This window comes from Mustela lutreola, chromosome 14, assembly GCF_030435805.1.
Source record: "Mustela lutreola isolate mMusLut2 chromosome 14, mMusLut2.pri, whole genome shotgun sequence".
Taxonomy (NCBI): Eukaryota; Metazoa; Chordata; class Mammalia; order Carnivora; family Mustelidae; genus Mustela; species Mustela lutreola.
This window is the reverse complement of record NC_081303.1, coordinates 48,210,494-48,232,828: the sequence shown is the minus strand read 5'-3', so window position 1 is coordinate 48,232,828 and position 22,335 is coordinate 48,210,494. Positions and strand designations below refer to the sequence as shown.

The 22,335-nt window shown below is 38.7% G+C and overlaps 1 protein-coding gene across 9 annotated transcripts in view; it reads right to left on the bottom strand.

Moving 5' to 3' along the window:
* The window catches only part of PPP1R12B (protein phosphatase 1 regulatory subunit 12B), a 221,067-nt gene that overhangs the window by 137,582 nt on the left and 61,150 nt on the right, over positions 1-22,335 (bottom strand). For all 9 annotated transcript variants that reach the window (XR_009347436.1, XM_059146022.1, XM_059146021.1 and 6 more), the window contains exons 3-9: positions 21,485-21,603; positions 13,257-13,416; positions 11,796-11,940; positions 10,475-10,549; positions 7,735-7,814; positions 6,701-6,840; positions 509-621 (exon numbers count right to left, since the gene is read on the bottom strand). Coding sequence is in view for 8 of the 9 variants with exons in the window: in XM_059146022.1 (XP_059002005.1) it covers positions 509-621; positions 6,701-6,840; positions 7,735-7,814; positions 10,475-10,549; positions 11,796-11,940; positions 13,257-13,416; positions 21,485-21,603 (832 nt within the window). In the remaining variant the exon portion in view is untranslated. The remainder of the gene's footprint in view (positions 1-508; positions 622-6,700; positions 6,841-7,734; positions 7,815-10,474; positions 10,550-11,795; positions 11,941-13,256; positions 13,417-21,484; positions 21,604-22,335) is intronic.

Sequence of the window (22,335 nt, the reverse complement as noted above, 5' to 3'; positions counted from 1 at the left end):
CAGTCTGAACTTTACATATACTTACCTTACTTAGCCTTAGATATGAAGAAAATAAGCAATGGACAAAATTCTTTGGTCCCAGGTCACTATATCCTATGTTATTTAAACACACTGTAGCCAAATTTGGTGCTGGATTTGTAGCTTTTGTGGGCAATGTTATAATGCAATGGTTGCACACCCCCCCAAATCCATACTTTGAAGCTCTGCCCAATATGACTATAATATTTGGAGACAAGGTAGCCATCTGCACACTAGGAAGAGAGACCTCACTAGGAACTGACTCAGTTAGCTCTGTGATCTTGGACATCCCAGTCTCCAGAATTGTGAGAAATACATTTGTATTGTTTAAAGCCATCTGGTTGGTGGTATTTTGTTACGGCAGACTAAGCAGACAAGGATAGGCAAGATGTATCTATATTATATTAAGAGTGCATCTTTAAGGCCTTTCAAACTGTATGTAACCATAGTAGGAGAAATATAATATTCAAATAGGTTCCAAAATACTCACTCTCCTAGCTGAAGAGGCAGAGAAGGTATTCTGAGCTGGTGGTGGTATCTGTTCCGTGATAATACTCTTGCTTTCAGAGTTGGAATGGTTGACAATGGCTTCTGGCTTTTTATCTATTATTTAAGACAAAGAGAAGCAACAAGGGCAAATATAAAAACCTTATCTGTGCATTTATGTATGTACTTTTCTGCTAACAGAAAAGGTTTACCCATTATCAAAACAGAGTATTAGGGCCATGTAATGCTTGGATTCAAACTAAAATGAAATCTCTAGCAACTGTTGCCAAAAGGAAATAAACTCCATGGTAAAATTTCTTTCTCGATAGGCTCTTGTTCCCAGATATATAGCTGAAAACTTCCTCCACATTATGTACCATATATAAAATTCATCAGTAAGTACATAGTAAGAATCTACTCTGTTTTGGGAGATTGGGCAGGAAAAACCAGATAGATCTTGCTTTCTAGGTAATTATAATCAAGACATGAGATAAGATGCATAATGATAATAGTAACAACAGAAGATCGTATCTAAGTCAGGTGCTAAATTGGCTGAGTTGGATCGATGGGGCTTTATGAATCTAGAGTAAATCCTCTGAGGCAGGAAATGACAAGGAAAGATGCCATAGAAAAACTGGAAGACAAATACCAACTGGCAGGAGAAAGAAAGGGTATGAGTAATGATTCAGAAATCAAAATACACACATCTGTTGGTCAGTAAATTTAAGTCTAAGTGGGCCTAATTTAAGCAGGCCGAACTAAAGTAATGAATATTCTTGGGACTACAATAGGAAATAAAGGTAGAAAGGGTTACAAAGGGTATTGCAAGTTAAGCTACAAAACTGTAGTAGGTGAACCATCTTAATAAATAATGGTAGTCCATTTTATAGGGCCATCAAGTGGAAACTCCAATTGGCTCGTTCACTGCTACATCAGCGCCTACACCTAATAGGTATGGTGGGGCCTTCTGATCCATGTACTCTGGAAATAGGGCCCCAGAGTAATCCACCTATGAATTACGTGACAATTTTAAGCCACATTCTAGCTGTGGACATTGGGCAAATTACTTAACATATATGAACCTCTCTTTTCTCACTGGTTAATCAGGGATTTAATTCTTACCTATGAATTGCTATAAAGTCTAGAGATAATGTTTTTAAATTGCATTGTTCAATGTCTGGCCATAATAAGTCCCTAGTAAACAGTTATTTATTATTAATGTTATCATTTCTTGTGGTTATTATGAATATTTAAGACATTCTTTAAATATTATCTGAATATCTCTCTCCCTAAGAAGCATACCTTACTACTCAAATGTGACAGATCATTACAGTAAGAACCCTCAATGAATCTATACCCCTGTGTAGTGGCCTCTCAGATTGACTCTGGGCTTATCAATGTGACTTTCTTTTCTTTTTTTTCCTAAAGATTTTATTTATTTATTTATTTATTTGACAAATAGGGACCACAAGTAGGCAGAGAGGCAGGCAGAGAGAGAGGGGGAAGCAGGATCCCTGCTGAGCAGAAAGCCCAATTCAGGGCTTGATCCGAGGACCCTGGGATCATGACCCAAGCCAAAGGCAGAGGCTTTAACCCACTGAGCCACCTAGGCGCCCCTCAATGTGACCTTCTATGGCCACTGGGACATTAGCAAATGTGACACAAGCAGAGGCTTGGAAAGTGCTTGTGCATTGAACATTGCCCTCTCTTCTCTGGAATCCAACTGCTGTGGGAAGAAGCAGGGGCTAGTCTGCTTGATGAACATGGCCCACTTGCTTCATTTTAACCAACCACCAGAGAGGTGAGTGGGGCCATCTGGGACCAGCCAGCCCCAACTAACTTACCAACTGACCACCAACACAGGTGTAAGCCAGTATTACCACATGGAGAGAAAAGCCATCCCAGGGAAGTCTCTCCCAAATTGCCAACCCACAGAATTGGGTATATATAAATAGTTTTTTTAAGCACCACTATATTTAGGAATGGCTTGTTATTTAGCAATAGATAACTAATATACCAAGTGTTTAAATTGAATAAGTAAAAGAAAGGGGAAAATAGAAATCCAGATCAAACCACTTACATTCACCTCAAGAGAGAATTAGTATTCTTTACAACTACATTTACATGGAAGACACATGAAAACTGTCATTTTATGAGACTATATCTGTGGATCTTTTAAAAATTTTTTTTAAATTTTAAATTAACATATAATGTATTATTAGCCCCAGGGGTACAGGTCTGTGAATCACCAGGTTTACACTTCACAGCACTCACCATAGCACATACCCTCCCCAAAGTCCATAACCCCACCACCCTCTCCCTACCCCTGTCCCCCTGGCAACCCTCTGTTTTGTGAGATTAAGAGTCTCTTATGGTTTGTCTTCCTCCCGATCCCATCTTGTTTCGTTAATTCTTTTCCTACTCTGTGGATCTTTAAAAACAGGATAAATGAATTCAATAAATACTTGTTTAGGGTCACCTGCGTGGCTCAGTTGGTTAAGCGACTGCCTTTAGCTCAGGTCATGACCCTGGGGTCCTGGGATTGAGGCCCACATCGGGCATTCCCTGCTCTGTGGGGAGCCTGCTTCTCCCTCTCCCTCTGCCTGCTCCTCCCCCTGCCTGTGCTCTCTCTCTGTCAAATAAATAAATAAAACCTTTAAAAAAAAATGAAATACTTGTTTAGTACATATATAATGTGTTGGGCATTTGGAAACATTTCGCTATAATCCAGTTCCCCATATTCTTCCAATATACACTTATGTATAATGTATATTTATTGTGCACCTACCACTTAGAAGACCCAGTGCCAGGCATTATGGAAGACAGAAAGATAAACAAAACACACAACACATTTCAGTGCTTCTGAAACTTGCTGGTAAGGGAAGAAGAGAGGAGATGAGAAACAAACAGAAAAAACACTACTATTAGGTAGGGTAAGTAATATGAAAGAAGTTCAAACAGATAGCTACCAGTCAGAGAAGGGGGAAAAAACTTGTTTCTGTGATGAAAACAAGTTTCATAAAAGAAACTTCTTTTCATAAGAGAAGCGATTTGAGCTGGGCTTTGAAATATGAGGAAAACTTCAACTGGCAGAAATGACCAGGGAAGCTTGTTGGAACCATTTGGCTTCTGCCTCCATCAGGCCACAGAAACTGCTGAGATTACCAGACTCCCTAAATGCTGTCTATTTCCTGACCTCTCCCTTCCCACTCTTACCCTGGGTTTTCTTGCATTCTTTTTTAAGCTTTTATTTAATTATTTGAGAGAGAGGGAGAGAGCATGCACAAGCAGGGGGAACAGAATACAAAGGGAGAGGGAGACAGAGGGAGAGGGAGAAGCAGGCTCCCCCGTGACCAAGGAGCCTGACATGAGGCTCGATCCCAGGACCCCGGGATCATGACCTGAACTGAAGGCAGCTGTTTAACTGAATGAGTCACATAGGCATCCCCTTACCCTGGCTTTCCTGATGCAGAAACACATATCCTGGTTATCCTCAACCTCTCTGACCATATCTTCTTTGCTTCCTAAACACAGCATGCCCCATGACTCTTTCTTGTACATCTTTTCTCTACAATCTCTCCCTTGGGAATCTCCTCCTTTCCCATACCTTTAGCTTCTACCTTTTAGGCAGATAATTTCCACATTTCACTCTGCCCCTGCTACTCTGAGGAGTCCCAGATCAAAGTCAGGATCTCAGGCACACGACTTGGCAACTATGAGACCCAATTTTCCTCACCCCTTACAGGGTCAATTTCCCACTCTAAAACGTGGTGATAATACATCCCTCAGAGTGTGGCTGTAAGTACACTGCAGAGTAAAAAGCACTACCCAAATGTTGTTATAATCCCCCAAACTAAATATAATCTCTCTTACTAGTGAATACCATTGACAACATTTATATCTCTCATGTGACATGTATTTTTTTCATGTACATGCCTTCCTATTCCCCTGTATGTCCTAGATGTATCCAACAAAAAGCATTTATTTAATGAACATGAATGCTTGTCCTGTGTCAGGCGTCATGCAGAGACTTAGGAGTAAATGATAAACCTGGAGTTCCAGCAAGAATGATGAGTGCTACAACAGAGGTAAGTATGAAGTGCTAAAGGGATACAAACAGGGGAACAATTATCATGGGGTGGGAGAACAGTGAAGCAATCCACTCCTTTTCAGTTTTTTATATAGAAAAACCTAAAGAAGGGCTCTTCATTCCAGTAAATCCTATAGCTTGTAACAGAAATCAGTCAATAAACATTTGATAGAAAGGAATTCTAAGGTGCAAATAAATGTTCAGGGGTAGGAAAACTAAGGGCATGTTTGGGGAAATCAAGAAATCCAGCTTGGCTAGTAAATGACACTGCCTATGGATAGTACTGGAAAGCTCAGCTAGAGATAGATTATGAAAGATCTTGAAGGTCAGGCTACAGGACTTGGGATTTACTCTACAAGCAAAGATGGAAGTAGCGAAAGAGGTCGTAGATGGTTTCTGGACAGGGGTGTAATATAATCAAAGGGAGCTGAGGGTGTTTTACTTCAACCACAATGTGGAGATGGGCTGCAGGGACCAGAGACCTGAAGCATGGGAACATATTGCAAAGCAATTCCAGTAGTTCAGGGAGCTCCCTCCCATTCTTCAAATACCTTGGTAGCTAACAAAGTGATCTAGCATAGAGCAAGACCAGATAGTAATTAATTCCTGAAGCTTAAGACATGTAAGTCCTCAATAAATAATAAAAACATTAAAAAGATGAACATTTACAAATGTTGATAGGTACTAGACTAGCATCTCCAGAGCAAGTTGTGCTTGCTTAATAATAGAAATTCAAGGCTCCATGAGTAAAAAGTCATCTCCTATGCTACAAACTTAGTTGGTATCTATCTTCTCTATACAATCAGTGATCTTTCATTTCCTTTGGTGACATGCAGTGAGCTAATACTATACTAATATAAAACAGTGAGTGCAGGACACATGTACTATAAAACTTCAGTTATCGTTGGGCTGCCTGGGTGGCTCAGTGGGTTAAGCTTCTGCCTTTGGCTTGGGTCATGATCTCGGGGGCCTGGGATCAAGCCCTGCATCGGGCTCTCTGCTCAGCAGGGAGCCTGCTTCCCCACCCCCCCACCTGCCTCTCTGCCTACTAGTGATCTCTGTCTGTCAAATAAATAAATAAAATCTTTAAAAACAAAACAAAACCAAACCTTAGTTATCGTTAACTTCCAGTTATCCATGAGAGCTATTCTGTTGCCACTGAACCTCTATTCAGTAAAACCTAGTATCTCTTTTCTCAGTGTTTGCCTATGTATCAAAACCAGTGGGTACTTCTGCAACTTGTGGATCTAACCATGTTCAGCACCTCACTCTCACTGTTGGGCTTCCATATGATAACCTTAAGAAATGCCATATGAAGCATATACAATATCAATAAGAGTCATAAAGGTAAATATGATTTTGTTTCTTCTTCAATCCCCAACTCAGGAATTGAAGGAGCCTCACATAATCAGAAGGAAAATGAAAAGATCTTGGGATTTTGTTTAGGGAATCAGAGGAACCTGAAAACTAAATGTAAATTTTCACCAGCTGGTTAAAGATACTTGACCAAATATGAATGCAAGATCTCACCTTCTCAGCCTACTGCATATCTGATCTCTATACCCTACCAACCTGAGGTCAGAGAGTTGGCTCCTTTACACAAGAATTTTGGTGCAGGGCGTGGGGGGGGGGGGGATGGAGGGGGTTTGCAGCACACCTGGGTTGCTTAGTCAGTTGAGCATCTGACTCTTGATTTCCCCTCAGGTCATGGCCTCAGGGTCATGGCATCAAGAGCCCTGTTGGGTTCCACACTCAGTGCCGAGTGGGCTTGAGATCCTCTCCCTCTCCCCCTCCCTGCCTGCTCACAAGCACACGCTTGGGTGCTGGCTTATTCTCTCTCTCAAATAAATAAATAAATAAATAAACCCTTTTTTTAAAAGAAATTTTTGTGTGTGCCTTGTCATATGGCTACATAGAAACTAATACACATATTCTAACCTAGCTTATGGCTTTTACAACCAAGTTTTCACTCAAAATTTGGTATCTTATCCTGGAAAACTAAACTTAAAGAACTTAAAGTCCTCTAAGGCCTCCTAGCTCTGATAAGCAGTTATCTCCCTGCATTATGGAAACAGAGGACCTTTGCTACCAACATCTTTACATTACCTGCTTCCTTCTCAGTTTCTGACTCAGAAGCTTCATCTTCACCTTCCTCCTCCTCTGAGCTGGAGCTGCTGGACTCTTTGCTTTCTTCCTCCATTTCTTGGGACTTGAGTACCTCTTCTTCATACAGCATCTTCTCTTTGCTAATTAGAGATGACAATTTGAGTGTAACTCAGAAATGGCAAACTATTTAAGTTCATTGACAATCAAACATAAGGAAAACAAATCCATAAACTTCTGTGTAACAGCAATAACAGAACTACATCAAATCCTTCTTTACATTCTTCTGAATCCTTGGGTTTTTGTAGACTAAGGTTCATACTTTAGAATATGACTTAAGTAGATCTAGCATCTTCAACACACAGGAAAAAGGAGGGCTATGAATCTTGATGGTGATGAAACAGGTAAGTGTTTTTAAAAAGTCACTTAACGAATGTTTACTGAGTGCTTATTATCTGCCAGGAATCAAGCTGGTAACAGTGATAAACAAAACACACATGTCCCTGAGTTCAGAGAACTTACAGTTAAAGATGTAGCTAGGACTAAGAACTCCTAAGCTGGGGGGAAAATATGTTGTACACTGTCTCAATTAATTTCTAAATTTAAAACATCATCACCTGGGGCACCTGGGTGGCTTAGTTGGTTGAGTGTCTGCCTTTGGCTCAGGTTGTGATCTCAGGGTCCTGGGATCAAGCCCTATATCCCTGGTGTTGGGCTCCCTGATCATCAGGAAGTCTGCTTTTCCCTCCCTTTCTGCCCCTCTCCCTGCTCATGCTTGCACTCTTGCTCTCAAATAAATAAATAAAATCTTTTAAAAAACAAATTAAAAAAAACCACATTCATCCATCCTCAGTGTCTCCCTCTTATATCAATGCCAGCTCTTTTGCCCCTCAAACTTCCCACATGTTTAAAGATCATTTGGTTTAAATTGAACACAGTTTCTTTCCTGTATAAATTCTTGAACTAAGTATGTCACACACACATATGTACCCAAACACAGCAAACTCATTGCATTTCTTAAGCCCCGAATGTCTTACTTCTTAAAGAGTCCACTCTGCAACTTGCTGTTCAGGTCTGACTCAATGAGCTTATTCCGTGTCTCTTTTTCACTTCGAAGCTGGAAATTGAGAAAACAGAGAGGAAAGGGAAGAAGTTGACTATTGGTAAAAATCAGCAGCAATGAGAAGAACTCAAAATGGTACTGTCATTCTGAAGAAGACAGGACTAACACCAAAAGGGGAAGAAAGAACTGAGAAAGAGAGAAACCCATCAGTTGGGTCTCCTTTGAAGAAAATGACAGACAAAAATCCTCATCCAAGGTTAGAGAAAAACCATGGTGTTAGAGCTTCAATAAAACTGTCTGTATCAAATATCCAAACTCAATCTTAAAAAAAACCCTGGCTTCTACGGGAAGCTGGCTGGCTCTGTCGGAAGACCATGCGACTTTTGATCTGGGGTTTGTGACTTTAAGCCCCATGGTGGGTGTAGAGAGATTACTAAAATAAAATAAAATAAACTTTAAAAAGAAAAAAAAAAAAAAAAAGCCTGGCTTCTGATGAATTAAAAAAAAAAAAAAAGGAGGTCTACCCTATGACCCAGTGATTGCACTACTAGGTATATGTCCTAAAGATACAAACGTGGTGCTCTGAAGGGGCATGTGCACCCGAATGTTTATAGCAGCAATGTCCACAATAGCCAAGCTATGGAAAGAACCTAGATGTCCATCAACAGATGAATGGATAAAGAAGAGGTGGTATATATTATACAATGGAATACTATGCAGCCATCAAAGAAATGAAATCTTGCCATTTGCGACGACGTGGATGGAACTAGAGGGTATCATGCTTAGCAAAATAAGTCAATCGGAGAAAGACAACTATCATATGATCTCCCTGATATAAGGAAGTGCAGATGCAATGTGGGGGGGTGGGTAGGAAAAGAAAAAATGAAAGAAGGTGGGATCGGGAGGAAGACAAACCATAAAAGACTCAAACTCGAAAACCAGACTGAGGGTTGCTGGGGGGAGGGGCGATGGGAGAGGGTGGTGGGGATATGGACATTGGGGAGGGTATGTGCTATGATGAGTGCTATGAAAGGTGTAAACCTGGCGATTCACAGACCTGTACCCCTGGGGATAAAAATACATGATATGTTTATTTAAAAAAAAGAAAAAAAAAAGGAGGAACTTTGAAAGAATTCTTTATGACCATATCCTGAATTAGGCTGGCAATAGTTCTCAAGGTAAAAAACAGGTACCAAAGGGGAAATAAGTCCTTAGAATAAATTATCTGGTATTTAGATACATGCTCTAGACAAAATGAGTTTATATCCCTAGACCCCAAAGTTATGCAGGGAGCAAAGAGAAGCAGAAATGTTATTTAGTGAAAATATCATTTATGTTCAAAAACCAAACCATGCTGGGTAAAGGATACATCGAAACTCTCTATTATTTTTGTAATTTCTATGTGGTTCTAAAAATTATTTCAGAATGAAAAGTTTAAGAAAACAACAAAAACCTAACTAAAAAAAGCATACACCTTAGGAAGGCTGATTCTGCAAGATAACAGCCCAGATAGTGTGTGATAAGTCCCAAGTTTTAGCCTAGGTTCCACAGCTTACCAAAGAAGACAAAATGAAATACTAAGTTGTGTTTGTCTGAGCTTTATGCATGCAACTGTCCCACTAAGCCTCGAAGGATTTTCCCTCTACCAGTCCAGACGTGGTGCTGTACATGTGTGAGGTGGGATACAGTTGAGCTGTGCCACCAGGGAACTCCATAGTTACTTTTTTCAGGACTGCTCCAAGCTTCTCTCCTTTGTCCTAAACTTGAGTTCACATGCTCTAGTCACAACTCATGCAAAGGAAAACACAAAGGAAAGCTAGTGATTTTTTTCTGTCCTACTCTGTTCAGACATCAGCCCGGATGATCGTCAGTAGCTGATCTTTATTCTCTTTGCCCAAATTACTCATCTCACTTACAGGTAGAAAATGTGAATTATTCACTGTTTTTTTGGATATTGGGTGGGTTTTTTCCTTCCACAATCTGTACATGAGTACATACTTACGTAGTTCTCCTGTATAGCACTAAACAACATAATGGTACATGTAAGCAAACAATAAAAGATTTAGAATGAGAAGGGAGAGGAGGATTGAATTCTGGATATCTGATGAATCCTAAGTATGAATCACTGACCAAGTATTGTCCAATACAAAAAGATAGGTTTAGTTTTTTTTTTTAATTTTTATTTATTTATTTTTTTATTTCTTTTCAGTGTTCCAGAATTCATTGTTTATGCACCACACCCAGTGCTCCATGCAATACGTGCCCTCCATAATACCCACCACCAGGCTCACCCAACCTCTTTAAGAAAGAAATAATGAATTTCTCTCTGTAATGAATTTGCTTTAAATAAACGTGTCCTTTCAGTCAATAAGGGGAGAAAAAAGTTACAAGATGTCCTCTACTCTAGTACTCCCTATTTGGAAAAAACTTTGAATATACCACATTCATTTCCTAGAACTCAAGGGTAATTATTAGTTTGCTGTTCTCATCATTTTTGACTTTCAGCTGCTTGAACGCTAGCTTATAATGAGCAAACTTTAACAACAATGGTTTCTGGGATATTTTCTAACAGACTGTTGTTAGTCCCTGAAGGGAACAGTTGTCATCTCTGAAATGTAGCTATGTCCACTTCAGCTCTCAGCAGACACAACTGAAACAAGGTATGAGATACCTGCACTGTTATAAAAGCTTTAAAGCATTAACCAAAGACTTACCACATTCTGCTTCTTCTGGAGCATCTCCAAGTGCTCCACAACACCCTCATCAGCGACATCAAATGGCGTCTGGCCCTGGCACAGAAAAGGGGGTACCATGATCAAAAGAAAACAGAAGTAGTGATGTTGTGACTTTATCAGAGAACTAGTCAATACTCACTTTATGCCTTTGTTCCAATTGATAGCTACTTCCTTAACTTACCTACTCTACATAATAATAATTGCTTCATCTACCACAGAGGAAACTTAACAGGAAACAGCAAGTCTGCTGGGGAACCTGGATAGCTCAGTTGCTTAAGCGTCTCTTGATTTTGGTTCAGGTCATGTTCTGTGCGTGGAACCCACTTAGGATTCTGCAGCCCCTCACACACACACACCTTCACCCACGCACACTCTCTTCCTCTAAACCAAACCAAAACAAACAAAATACATCAAATCCTTTAAATACATGTTTTTCCATTTTATAAAACGGGATTGAGGAAATCACCAAATTATCTCTAATGCTTACTGCACCTCAGCATATAATCAATTGAAATCTCTATTTGTACCTGTTCTTAAATGGTCTTACTTAATATATATGACAAATTCAATAAGGGGCTTTTAAAAGCCTCAGAAGGGGGTCCAGGGCTCATGTGCACTAAAGATTAAGTCACAGCAGTCATGTCCCTTTAAGTGAGAGAAGGGTATCTCTTTTAGGACACAGTGGTGCAGTTCAGGACCCTAACCCATAATCTGGGGATGAAAGCTGGGTTCAGGAGAGATGTGAAGAAGGTAGAACAGCTACTAAGTAAAAAGCCATGTCTCTGTATTTCTAGAAAATCACTAGAAGTAGGGACAGGAGTTCTAAGGCCTCTAAAGTTGCTTTAGTGAGGCTGAGTAACTATTTTCAGCCAGACTCAAGGATCTTTATCATTATAGTGATTTTTTTGATGACTAGATGAGAGTAGAGCTCAGCGATCAAAGTCCTTGAATTAAAAATAAAATAAAATCCTTCATAACTCCACCATAGACAGTAACCTTAGGATTTCCCTGTGCTCATTTTTGTCAAGGGCAAAAATTTTTTTTCCAATTTATTTTAGGGGCTTCAATATAAATAGAATCAGAATGCTGATCAGTCGAGTTTTATTTTACATAGCAAACACTACAGTGTTGGTAATGGGGCAGGGGGGAGGGAGAAGGGTGCAGGGAACAGAGCCAATAGCTACCCGTGATACATATTTCCCTAGACAGTAAGCCTGGCCATTTAACTGAAACTTTAAGCCTTTTGTTCTGGAGACCCAGCCACCAATTTTACTCCCTTTTAGAGGTCAGGCATACTAACCAGTTTGTTCCTGATATCCATGTCACAGAGTGCTTCCGCCAGGATGGAACAAGCCTCCTTCACTCCCCAGTGTGCAGCAGCATGGAGGGGAGTCCAACCATCATAATCCTGAACATTGAGATCATAGCCAGCCTGGATTAAAAGTCTAAGAAGAAAACACCAAACAAGAGACTTATACTCTCTATATTGCAGTTTTCTGCCAAATAAACTATCACCTAATTGATATTCAGACTTCAGCCCTGAACCACTGGGAAATTGTGGTTACTTTTGGCCTCTAAGGCACAGCTCAGGCTTCATGGTTCCTACACTGAGAGTCAACCAGAGACAGCAGTTATCAACCACTCTGAAAGGTCATAAGGTATTTCCTAGGCATATCCATGTTATACCACACAAGCGTAGTGTTTAGAAAGGTGTATCCCTTTGAGAGTCACCAAAGCCTGATTAAATTTGCCAAATCACAACTCTGTTACAAGGCATGTTTTCCATTTCCCAGTATGGGGAGGAAAGAACATCTAGAATGAGAGCTCAATTCTCCTCCGGGCTCTTTACTTACTAACTTTCTAGTTGATATTTTCAGGATCCCATATATTTACTGCAGACCCTCAAACTTCCAACTCTGCGAAGTATTTGCTTGGACTTCTTGCTAACTATCAAAATCTGTGTGCATGGAGGAAGAAAGGTAGGATTCCTGAGACCCCAAAATGCACTGGCCTGACTTGAGGTCACCCATATCATGGGCCTCCAGACACCTTCTAAGAAATGACCAGAATATGAATGTCATTCTCAGGCAGAAACAGTACACTGACATATTGCCACACCCATTAGAAACCCCATATTCAGTGGAAAGTGAAGCACTGGAAGAGTCTGGCAACGAACACACACACAATGCTATCAGCTACGAGCATCCGGAAAAGCCTGTCAACCCGTAAGCATCAAAAGCTACATAAAGCATGTACGGACAAGGAAAAAATAGAACAGGTAGAGTAGTAGAATCCAAATCCCTCTTATCAGTTTAACTACTTCACTCTAACTGCACACTGCACACTCAAGATCTATACCCTTAATCTAAAGAGCCCAGAGAAATTACCTCTGTCCAAAAAGGACCCAAATCACAAGCCTGTCCTGTATTACATGTCAACAGGGGAGGAGACTGCTGGGATAGTAACGATGTCATAGCACTGGAAGAGATCATGTAAGGTCATCTTCTAGGCCAGTATACCTCATCTGCTTCTTATTATACGTGTCAGTGAGAAGCTAGAGTGACAATAGTGGGGTGGGAGACCAGCTACGGGTTATTATCAGCAAAATATAAGAAAAGACTGCATGATTAGAGAGGAAAACAATAAGGAAGCTGAAAATCTAAAACATCGTAGCTGAAAACCTAATTCACTCCCTGCTTCCAAACCCCAGCTCATCTTCTCCCAGTCTGGCCAACTCCTGATTGATGTAAATGGACGATACCTGAGGACCTCCGAGTAGCCCTTGGCAGCAGCCACATGGAGGGCCGTGGCCCCGGAGCGAGGCTGCCTTACATCCTCAATTTTCCCGCTGTTGAGCCACTGGCGGGCATCCTGTAACATCTGTTGTTCCTCTTCTTTTCTTGACTGCTCTAGATCAACTCCTGTAGAAACCAGACCAGCCAGAGTTACTCAGAGTCCATTTAAATCCGACGGGATATTTTCCTTAGATTTTAAACACATCATAAATAAAACCGCAAATAATGGTTTAAGTCATCAAGTTGGGTATTCATTAAATTTATTCTTTATTTAGAAGAACAATGACATTTATACACACATTAGTAGTTTTATCAGGGTTAAATCATTTTAAATACGGTGTGATGGCAGATCCATTAAAGTAACATGCTTAAAATGGTTTTTAGTTTTAAGAACATAAAGACTGAAGTGGACTTTGAGTTTTGTGTTATAGTATTTATACAATGCTCTACATTTCAAAGACCTTTTACATGTTTTACCATTTTAGTTTCCTAACAATCCTTTGAGGTAAATGTAACAGATATCACTATCACCATTTAACAGATGACAAAATAACATAGAAAGGTGCCTCACTCAAGACCACAAAACACATTAGAGCTGTCATTAGAAACCTGGCATCCCGGTCCCTGTCGTTCTTTTCCACTTACTAGTCCATAAGGCTGGTATCAAAAAATCTTAGATTCAGGTATGATATACTTTAGTATATCATTAGAGGTAGCTCTAATGTTCATTTCCACATGTAGGGAAATATACTGACTTGAAGCCATATAATCTAGAGCAGCTGAGTAGGTCACGTGCAGTTAAAGCTTCCAAGGGAATGTAGCTTTTGTTTCGCTTTAAAACATTATAGAGGAACTCCAAAAAGTTTTTCTCTTTAGCCAGAAACTCTCCAACATTTGTGTGCCACTGAAAAGGGGCTGCGGTGGGGCATTCCCCCTTCGATAAAATAATGACATGATCATTGTACAGAAATCAGTTGCATTTCTATACACCAACAGTGAGACAGAAGAAAGAGAAATTAAGGACTTGATCCCATTAACAAATACACCCAAACCATCAGATACCTAGGAATCAACCTAACCAAAGAGGCAAAGGATCTGTACTCAGAAAACTATAGAATACTCATGAAAGAAACTGAGGAAGACACAAAGAAATGGAAAAATGTTCTAAGCTTGTGGATTGGAAAAACAAATATTGTTAAAATGTCTAAGCCACCAAAAGCAATCTACACACTCAACGCAATCCCTATCAAAATACAATCAACTTTTTTCACAGAGCTGGAACAAATAATCCTAAAATTTGTATGGAACCAGAAAAGACCCCGAATAATCAAAGGAATGTTGAAAAAGAAAACCAAAGCTGGTGGCATCACTCTTCTGGACTTCAAACTCTATTACAAAGTTGTAATCATCAAGACAGTATGGTACAGGCCAAAAACAGACACATAGATCAATGGAACAGAATAAAGAGGCCAGAAATGGATCTTTGACAAAGCAGTAAAGAATATACACTGGAAAAAAGACAATCTCTTCAACAAATGGTGTTGGGAAAATTGGATAGTCACATGCAGAAGTATGAACCTGGACCATTTCCTTATACCGTATACAAAAACAGACTCAAAATGGATGAAAGATCTAAATGTGAAACAGGAATCCACCAAAATCCTTGAGGAGAAGACAGGCAGCAACCACCTTGATTTTGGCTGCAGCAACTTCTTGATAAACACGTTTCCAAAGGGAAGGGAAAAACAAAGGCAAAAATGAACTACTGGGACTTCATCAAGATAAAACGCTTTTGCACAGCAAAGGAAATAGTCAACAAAACCAAAGACAAGACAGAATGGGAGAAGATATTTGCAAATGACATACCAGATAAAGGGCTAGTATCAAAAATCTATAAAGAACTTATCAAACTCAACACCCAAAGAATAAATAATCCAATCAAGAAATGGGCAGAAGACAGGAACAGACATTTCTGCAAAGAAAACATCCAAGTAGCCAACAAACACAAGAGAAAAGTGCTCAATACCACTCCGTATTAGGGAAATACAAACCAGAAGCCCAATGAGATACCACCTCACACCATCAGAGTGGCCAAAATTAACAAGTCTAGAAACTACAGATGTTGGCAAGGATGCAGAAAAAGGGGAACGCTTCTACACTGTTGGTGGGAATGCAAGCTGGTGCAGCCACTCTGGAAAATAGCATGGAGATTCCTTAAAAAAGTTGAAAATAGAGCTAACCTATGCCCCAGTATTTGCACTACTGGGTATTTACCCCAAAGGTACAAATGTAATGATCTGAAGGGGCAAGTGCACCCGAATGTTTATAGCATCCATGTCCATAATGGCCAAACTATGGAAAGAGCCCAGATGTCCACTGGCAGATGAGTGGATAAAGAAGATTTGGTATCTATATACAATGGAATATTATGTAGCCATCAAAAATTGAAATTATGTCATTTGCAATGATGTGGCTAGAACTAGAGGGTATTATGCTAAGTGAAATAAGTCAATCAGAGAAAGACAATTATCATATGATCTCACTAAAATGTGGAATTTAAGAAACAAGGCAAAGGATCATAGTGGAAGAGAGAAAAAAATGAAAAAAGATGAAATCAGAGAGGGAGACAAATCATAAGAAACTCTTAGGAAACAAACAGGGCTGCTGGAGGGGAGGGAGTCAGGGGGATGGGGTAACTGGATAATGAACATTGGGAAGGGTATGTTTTGTAACGAGCACTATGTATTATATAAGACTGATGAGACCTGTGCCCCTGAAACAAATGATACATTATATGTTAATAAAAAAATACCAAAAAACTACCCCAAAAATGGCATGTCCCAAATACAAACATACCCATCCAAAGAGTTCTATACTCATGAGCAGGCTTTATCTGAGTTTGGTCTACTCCCAACTAACTTCCTAAATGAAAACCTGTGAACTACCCTAAGGATTATCTGTCTGATTTGGAGAGACAGATGGGGTGAAAGGGTAAGCAATTTATTTCTTTTTTCCCCCAGCATCACTGAGATACAATAGACATAAAACACTGTGTAAGCTAAATTTGTTCATGTTGTTTTGATACTTATATATTGCAGAATGATCACTACAATAAAGTTAACTAATAACAATATCATCTCACATAATTATTTCTTTTTTGTGCTGGGAACACTTAAAATCACTTAGCAACTTTCAAGTTCATAATATAATACTGTTAATTAAAGTTACCATGCTGTACATTAGATCCACAGAACTTATTTTATAACCAGAAGTCTGTACCCTTTGACCAATTATCTCCCCATTTATCCCCATCCCTGGCCCCTGGAAACCACCATTCTACTCTCTTTGTTTCTTTTTCTGTCTTACTTCATTTAGCATAATGCCCTCAAGGTCCACCCACGTTGTTGTACATAGCAATATTTCCTTCTTTCTTTTTTCTCATGGCTGAATAATATTCATATATATATATATACATATAATATTACATATATATATTCACAATATATATAATATATATATTCATATATATATGTAATATTATATGTGTGTGTATATATATATATAGATATCCATTCATCCATAGACTGACACTTAGGTTGCTTCCGTATCTTGGCTATTGTGAATAATGATGCACTGAAAAGAGGAATACAGATATCTCTTTGAGATTTTTTTTTTAAGATTTATTTATTTTAGTGGGGAGGGGCAGAGGGAGAGGGAATCAAGTAGACTCCCTGCTGAGCAAGAAAACTGACGTGGGGCTCAATCCCAGGACCCTGAGATCATGACCTGAGCTGAAATCAAGAGTCAGCCGCATAAACAACCGAGCGACCCAGGCACCCCTCTCTTTGAGATTTTAGTTCGATTGCCTTTGGATATATACCTTTAAGTGGGACTGTTGGGTCATATAGTAGTAGTATTTTTAATTTTTTGAGGAAATTCCATGCAGTTTTCCATAGTTGCTATACCAATTTACATTCACACCAACTGTGTACAAGAGTTCCCTTTTCTCCACAGCCTTGCCAACACTTACTATTTCTTCTCTTTTTGATGAAAGCCATTTGAACAGGTATGAGGTTATCTCTCCCAGTGGTTTTGATTTCCATTTCCCTGATGGTTAGTGATGCTGAACATCTTTGCATGAACCTGTTGGCTATTTGTACATCTTCTTTGAAAAAATGCCCATTTTTTTAAATCAAACATATATGTATTGTATTTATCGAACATATGATTTGCAGATTTTTTTTCCCATTCTGTAGGATGTCTTAATTTTGTTAATTGTTTCTTTTGCAGTGCAGAAACTTCTAGTTTGATGTGGTCCTGCTTATTTATTTTTGCTTTTGTTGCTTGTGCTTTTGGTTTCATATCCCGAAAATTATTGTCAAGACCAATGTAAAAAGGAGGTTTTCCCCCATGTTTTCTTCTGGGAGTTTTATAGCTTCAGGTCATATGCATTAGTCTTAACTCCAATTTGAGTTAATTTCTGTGAGTGTTTTAAGATAGAGGTCTCATTTCATTTTTCTGCATGTGATTATATTCAGTTTTCCCAACACCATTTATTGAAGAGACTATCCCTTCCCTATTGAGTCTTCTTGGCTCTCTTGCTCAAATAGTAGTTAACCATTAGTATATGAGGGTTTAATTTTGGGCTCTCTGTTCTGTTCCACTGGTTTATGTATCTATTTTTATGCTAGTACCACACTATTTTGATTACTATAGCCTGGTAGTATAGTTTTATCATCAGGAAGTATGATGCCTCCATCTTTGTTCTTTTTCAGGATTGCTTTGGCAATTAGGGGTCTTTTGTGATTCCATACAAATTTTAGGATTTTTTTTCTATTTCTGTGAAAAATGCCTCTGAAATGATAGGGATTGCACTGAACCTATAGATGGCTTTGGACATTTAAACAATATTAATTCTTTCAATCCATGAACATGGGTGGATTTCCATTTATATGTGTCTTCTTCAATTTCTTTCTTTTCAGATCTTTTGCCTCCTTGGTTAAATTTATTCCCAACCAATTTATTGCTTTTGATGCTAACAGCTTTTTGGTAGTCTTCAGGATTTTCTATATCTGAGATCATAATCATCTGCAAACAAAATTTTAGTTCTTCCTTTCTGATTTACATGCCTTTTATTTCTTTATCTTGCTTGACTACTCTGGCTAGGACTTCTAGTAATATGTTGAAGAGAAGTGATGAGAGTGGGTACCCTTGTTTTATTCCTGACCATAGAGGAAAAGCTTTCAACCTTTCACCATTGAGTATGATGTTAACTGTGGGCTTGTAATATATGGACTTTATTATGTTGAGATAATTTTTTCTATATCCAATTTGTTCAGAATCTTTACCATGAAAGGTTGTTGCATTTTTGTCAAATGCTTTTTCTGCATCTGTTGAGATGATAATTTTTACCCTTCATTCTATTAATGCTGTGTATCATATTTATCGATTTATGTAGCGGAACCACCCTTGCATCTTAGAGATAAACTCCACTTGATCATAATGTCTGATATTTCTGTTGTGCTGCTGAATTTGGTTTGCTAATATTTTGTTGTGAATTTTTGTACCTATATTCAGCAAGGATATTGGCCTATAGTTTCCTTTTCTTATACTGTCCTTATCTGGCTTTGGTACCAGGGTAATGCTGGCCTCATACAATGAGTTTGAGAGTGTTCTCTCCTCTTGGTTTGAAAGAATTTGAAAAGGAATGGTATTAATCCTTTAAATGTTTGGTAGAATTCACCAAAGAAACCATCCGGTCCTGGGCTTTTCTTATTGTTTGATTACTGACTCAATCTCCTTATTTGTTATCAGTCTGTTCAGATTTTCTATTTCTTCCTGATTCAGTCTTGGTAAGTGGTAAATTTCTGGGAATTTATCTATTTTGCCTCGGTTATCCAATTTGTGGGCATACAGTTGTTCAGCATATAGTTGTTCACAATAGTCTCTTACCAAGCTTTGTATTTCTGTGATATCAGTTGTAATGCCTCTCCTTTCATTTGGTTTTGTTTTAGTCTTCTCTTTTCTTCTTTGTCTAGCTGAAGGTTTTTCAATTTTATTTATTTAAAAAAAAAAAACAGCTCTTAGTTTCATTGATCTTTTTTTTTTTTTTGTCCTGGTCTCTGTTACATTTATTTCTGCTCTGATCTTTGTTATTTCCTCCCTTCTGTTAATTTTGGACTTAGTTTGTTCCTTTTTCTATTCCTCTGAAATGTAAAGGTGAGTTGTTTATTTGAGATACTTTTTTCCTAAGGTAAGCATGTCACTATAAACTTTCTTCTAAGAACTACTTTTGCTGCATTCCGTAAGTTTTAGCATGCTGTGTTTCCATTTTTGTGTGTTTCAAGATATTTTAAAATTCTTCTTTTGATTTATTCTTTGACCCACAGGGTGTTTAGTAGCAGATTGTTTAATATCCACATATTTGTGAATTTCCCAGTTTTCCTCTTGTTATTGATAGAATATTTTGTATATGTCTATTAGGTCCATAGGGTCTAGAGTATAGTTCAAGTCCAATGTTTCCTTGTTGGTTTTCTGTTCAGATGACCTATCCAGTTTGCAAGGGGTGTACTGAAGTCCCCTTCTATTACTACATTATCATCTATTTTTCCCTTCAGATCTGTCAGTATTTGTTTAATATATTTAGGTGTTCAAAAGTTGGGTACATATGTATTTATGACTTATATCTTCTTGATTAATTGAAAGAGGTATCTGATTTAGAACATACCAGAATTCCACACAGAGAACAGTGCTAACAAAGTTAAGCATACATTTGAACACTCATCTAACACAGCATATTCTTTAACTGAAGAGTCAGAAATCAAAATAGAAAAGTTGGTTTCTTGGAACACCTGAGTGGCTCAGTCAGTCGTCTGGCTGGTGATTTAGGCTCAGGTCCTGATCTCATGGGTGGTGAGAGCAAGTCCCACTGGGGCTCTGTACTTAGTGGGGAATCTATTTGAGATTCTCTCCCTCTGCCCTCCCCCTTCTCTCCCTCAAATAAATAATTTTTTTTTAAACACAAGAAAAGTTGGTTTTCTAAATCAAAGCCATCTTAAAAAACTGTTTGTTTAAAAAAAAAAAGTCTTTGTAAATTGTGATGTCTATCTTAGTATAAGGCCGAGTGGGACTGAGTGGTAAACTAAGTATAAAGTTCTTTAATTCAAAGGGCACAAAAATTATACACAGTAAGGCAGTAAAAACAAGTATTTACTACACTAGAACATCATTATTTTAAGGTACTGGCATACTTTCCATAAAAAGCCAGATATTCAATATTTTCCGCTTTGTGGGCCATTCTGTCTGTTCAACTCTGCTGTGGTCGTGCAAACGCAGCTTTCAGTAATATATGAACAAATGGATGTAGCCAGCCTTGGCCTGCCTATTCTAAAGGTTCGTATCAGGAAAGGCCACTGGAGCTTAATCTTCTGGAATAAAGTGCAGACTGTGGGTAAACTAGTTTAACAGAAAGACTAAATAAACATCACCACAAATCATGTCCACAAAGTTTTTTGATGGTTCTAGCAAACTTCCAAAAACCTGTCCTCCTTGCCATCTGACCATTTGCAATTAAAAGAACCCAGAGACTTCAGGAAGATCCTGACTTACTCTCTGATATGGATTCTTCTGAAAATGTATTTATAGAGTTTATTCTTCTAAATAACAAACTACAGAATAACTGTCATGGTCAGTATGGTTAAGGATCATTTCAGAGGTTATAATACTTTTAGCAGCACCACTTTTAGTTCTCATCAAGAGAAAAGATACAAAGTCATCAACAGAATTTGACCAATACTCCAATTTACACTAGCTATCATCCTTTCTTTAGACTTCACAATGTGTAGCAAAATCCAGTATTATGTCCACACAGTGATAAACTTCATGCTCCTCATCAGTCTGACTTATATTATCAAAGAATACTCAGGTCACTCCCAACTATTCAATGTGTATACACCCTTGGATATGGCAAAAACAAGGAATCACCAGTCATCCTTTTGACATCTGGCCTATTCTTGCGTGAGTTATTAAGAGGACACGTGATTTTGGTGATTGATAGTCAAGATACCCAATGTTGTGGAGATAGATCTAATCCTCTCATAATCTGATAATGAAAAACTCTACACAGCAAATGGATTATTTTCTAAGTAGCAATGTTTGAGAGTCTCTCCTGGCCCTCTGGAATCGCGTAGGTTACCTTGCTTCTTTACTTGCTCCAGAAGAAGATCCTTCATGGCAGGCTCTTCTGCAAGGTCCGAGGGGACTTCACCTTCACTATTCACAATACCCACACTGGCTCCATGGTTAATGAAATACCTGCGTAGACAAGATCCAGGATCTATATTATCTCGGTCAGTCTAATATTGATTTATACTTGTGCATATTGTCTTCTATGCAGAGCAAGGCCACTGTTTTGGGGTCTTAAATGTGGTTCCAGATAACATGTGCCATTGTTATTTTCTAACTCCATTAGCCTTCAATAGTTAGGACTGGAAGCTTCTCTATTTCATGATGAGCAATACCAACAAGCAGGATTTCGTTCACACTCATATTCCTAACTTCCGCCCTCTCACTCCTGTTGGATAGTAAGAGATTTTCTAAATACCTTAAGGAAGACATGCAGCCATAAAAACTCACCCACCATCTCTCTGAGGTCCAAACACAGATTCCCAAAAGGATTTATACACTTGAATATTGGCAGTAAGAGCCCTCAGAAGATATATAAGGAAGTAATTCTCACAAAAACTTTCCCAATGTCGCATTAGAGTATATTAAGTAGTGCTGGGTATGAAAACAGAAAAGTAATGAAATAAAATGTGCATGAATCTGCCTAAATTATGCCTCTACACAACTTTCCCTTCAACCAGCCATCTACATGAAACCTTCTACACTCTAAGAGGAAACTAAATTACTTAAGAAATAAATAGTTAGGGGTGCCTGGGTGGCTCAGTGGGTTAAAGCGTCTGCCTTAATTTAGTTCAGGTCATGATCCCAGGGTCCTGGGATTGAGCCCCGCATCGGGCCCTCTGCTCTGCAGAGAGCCTGCTT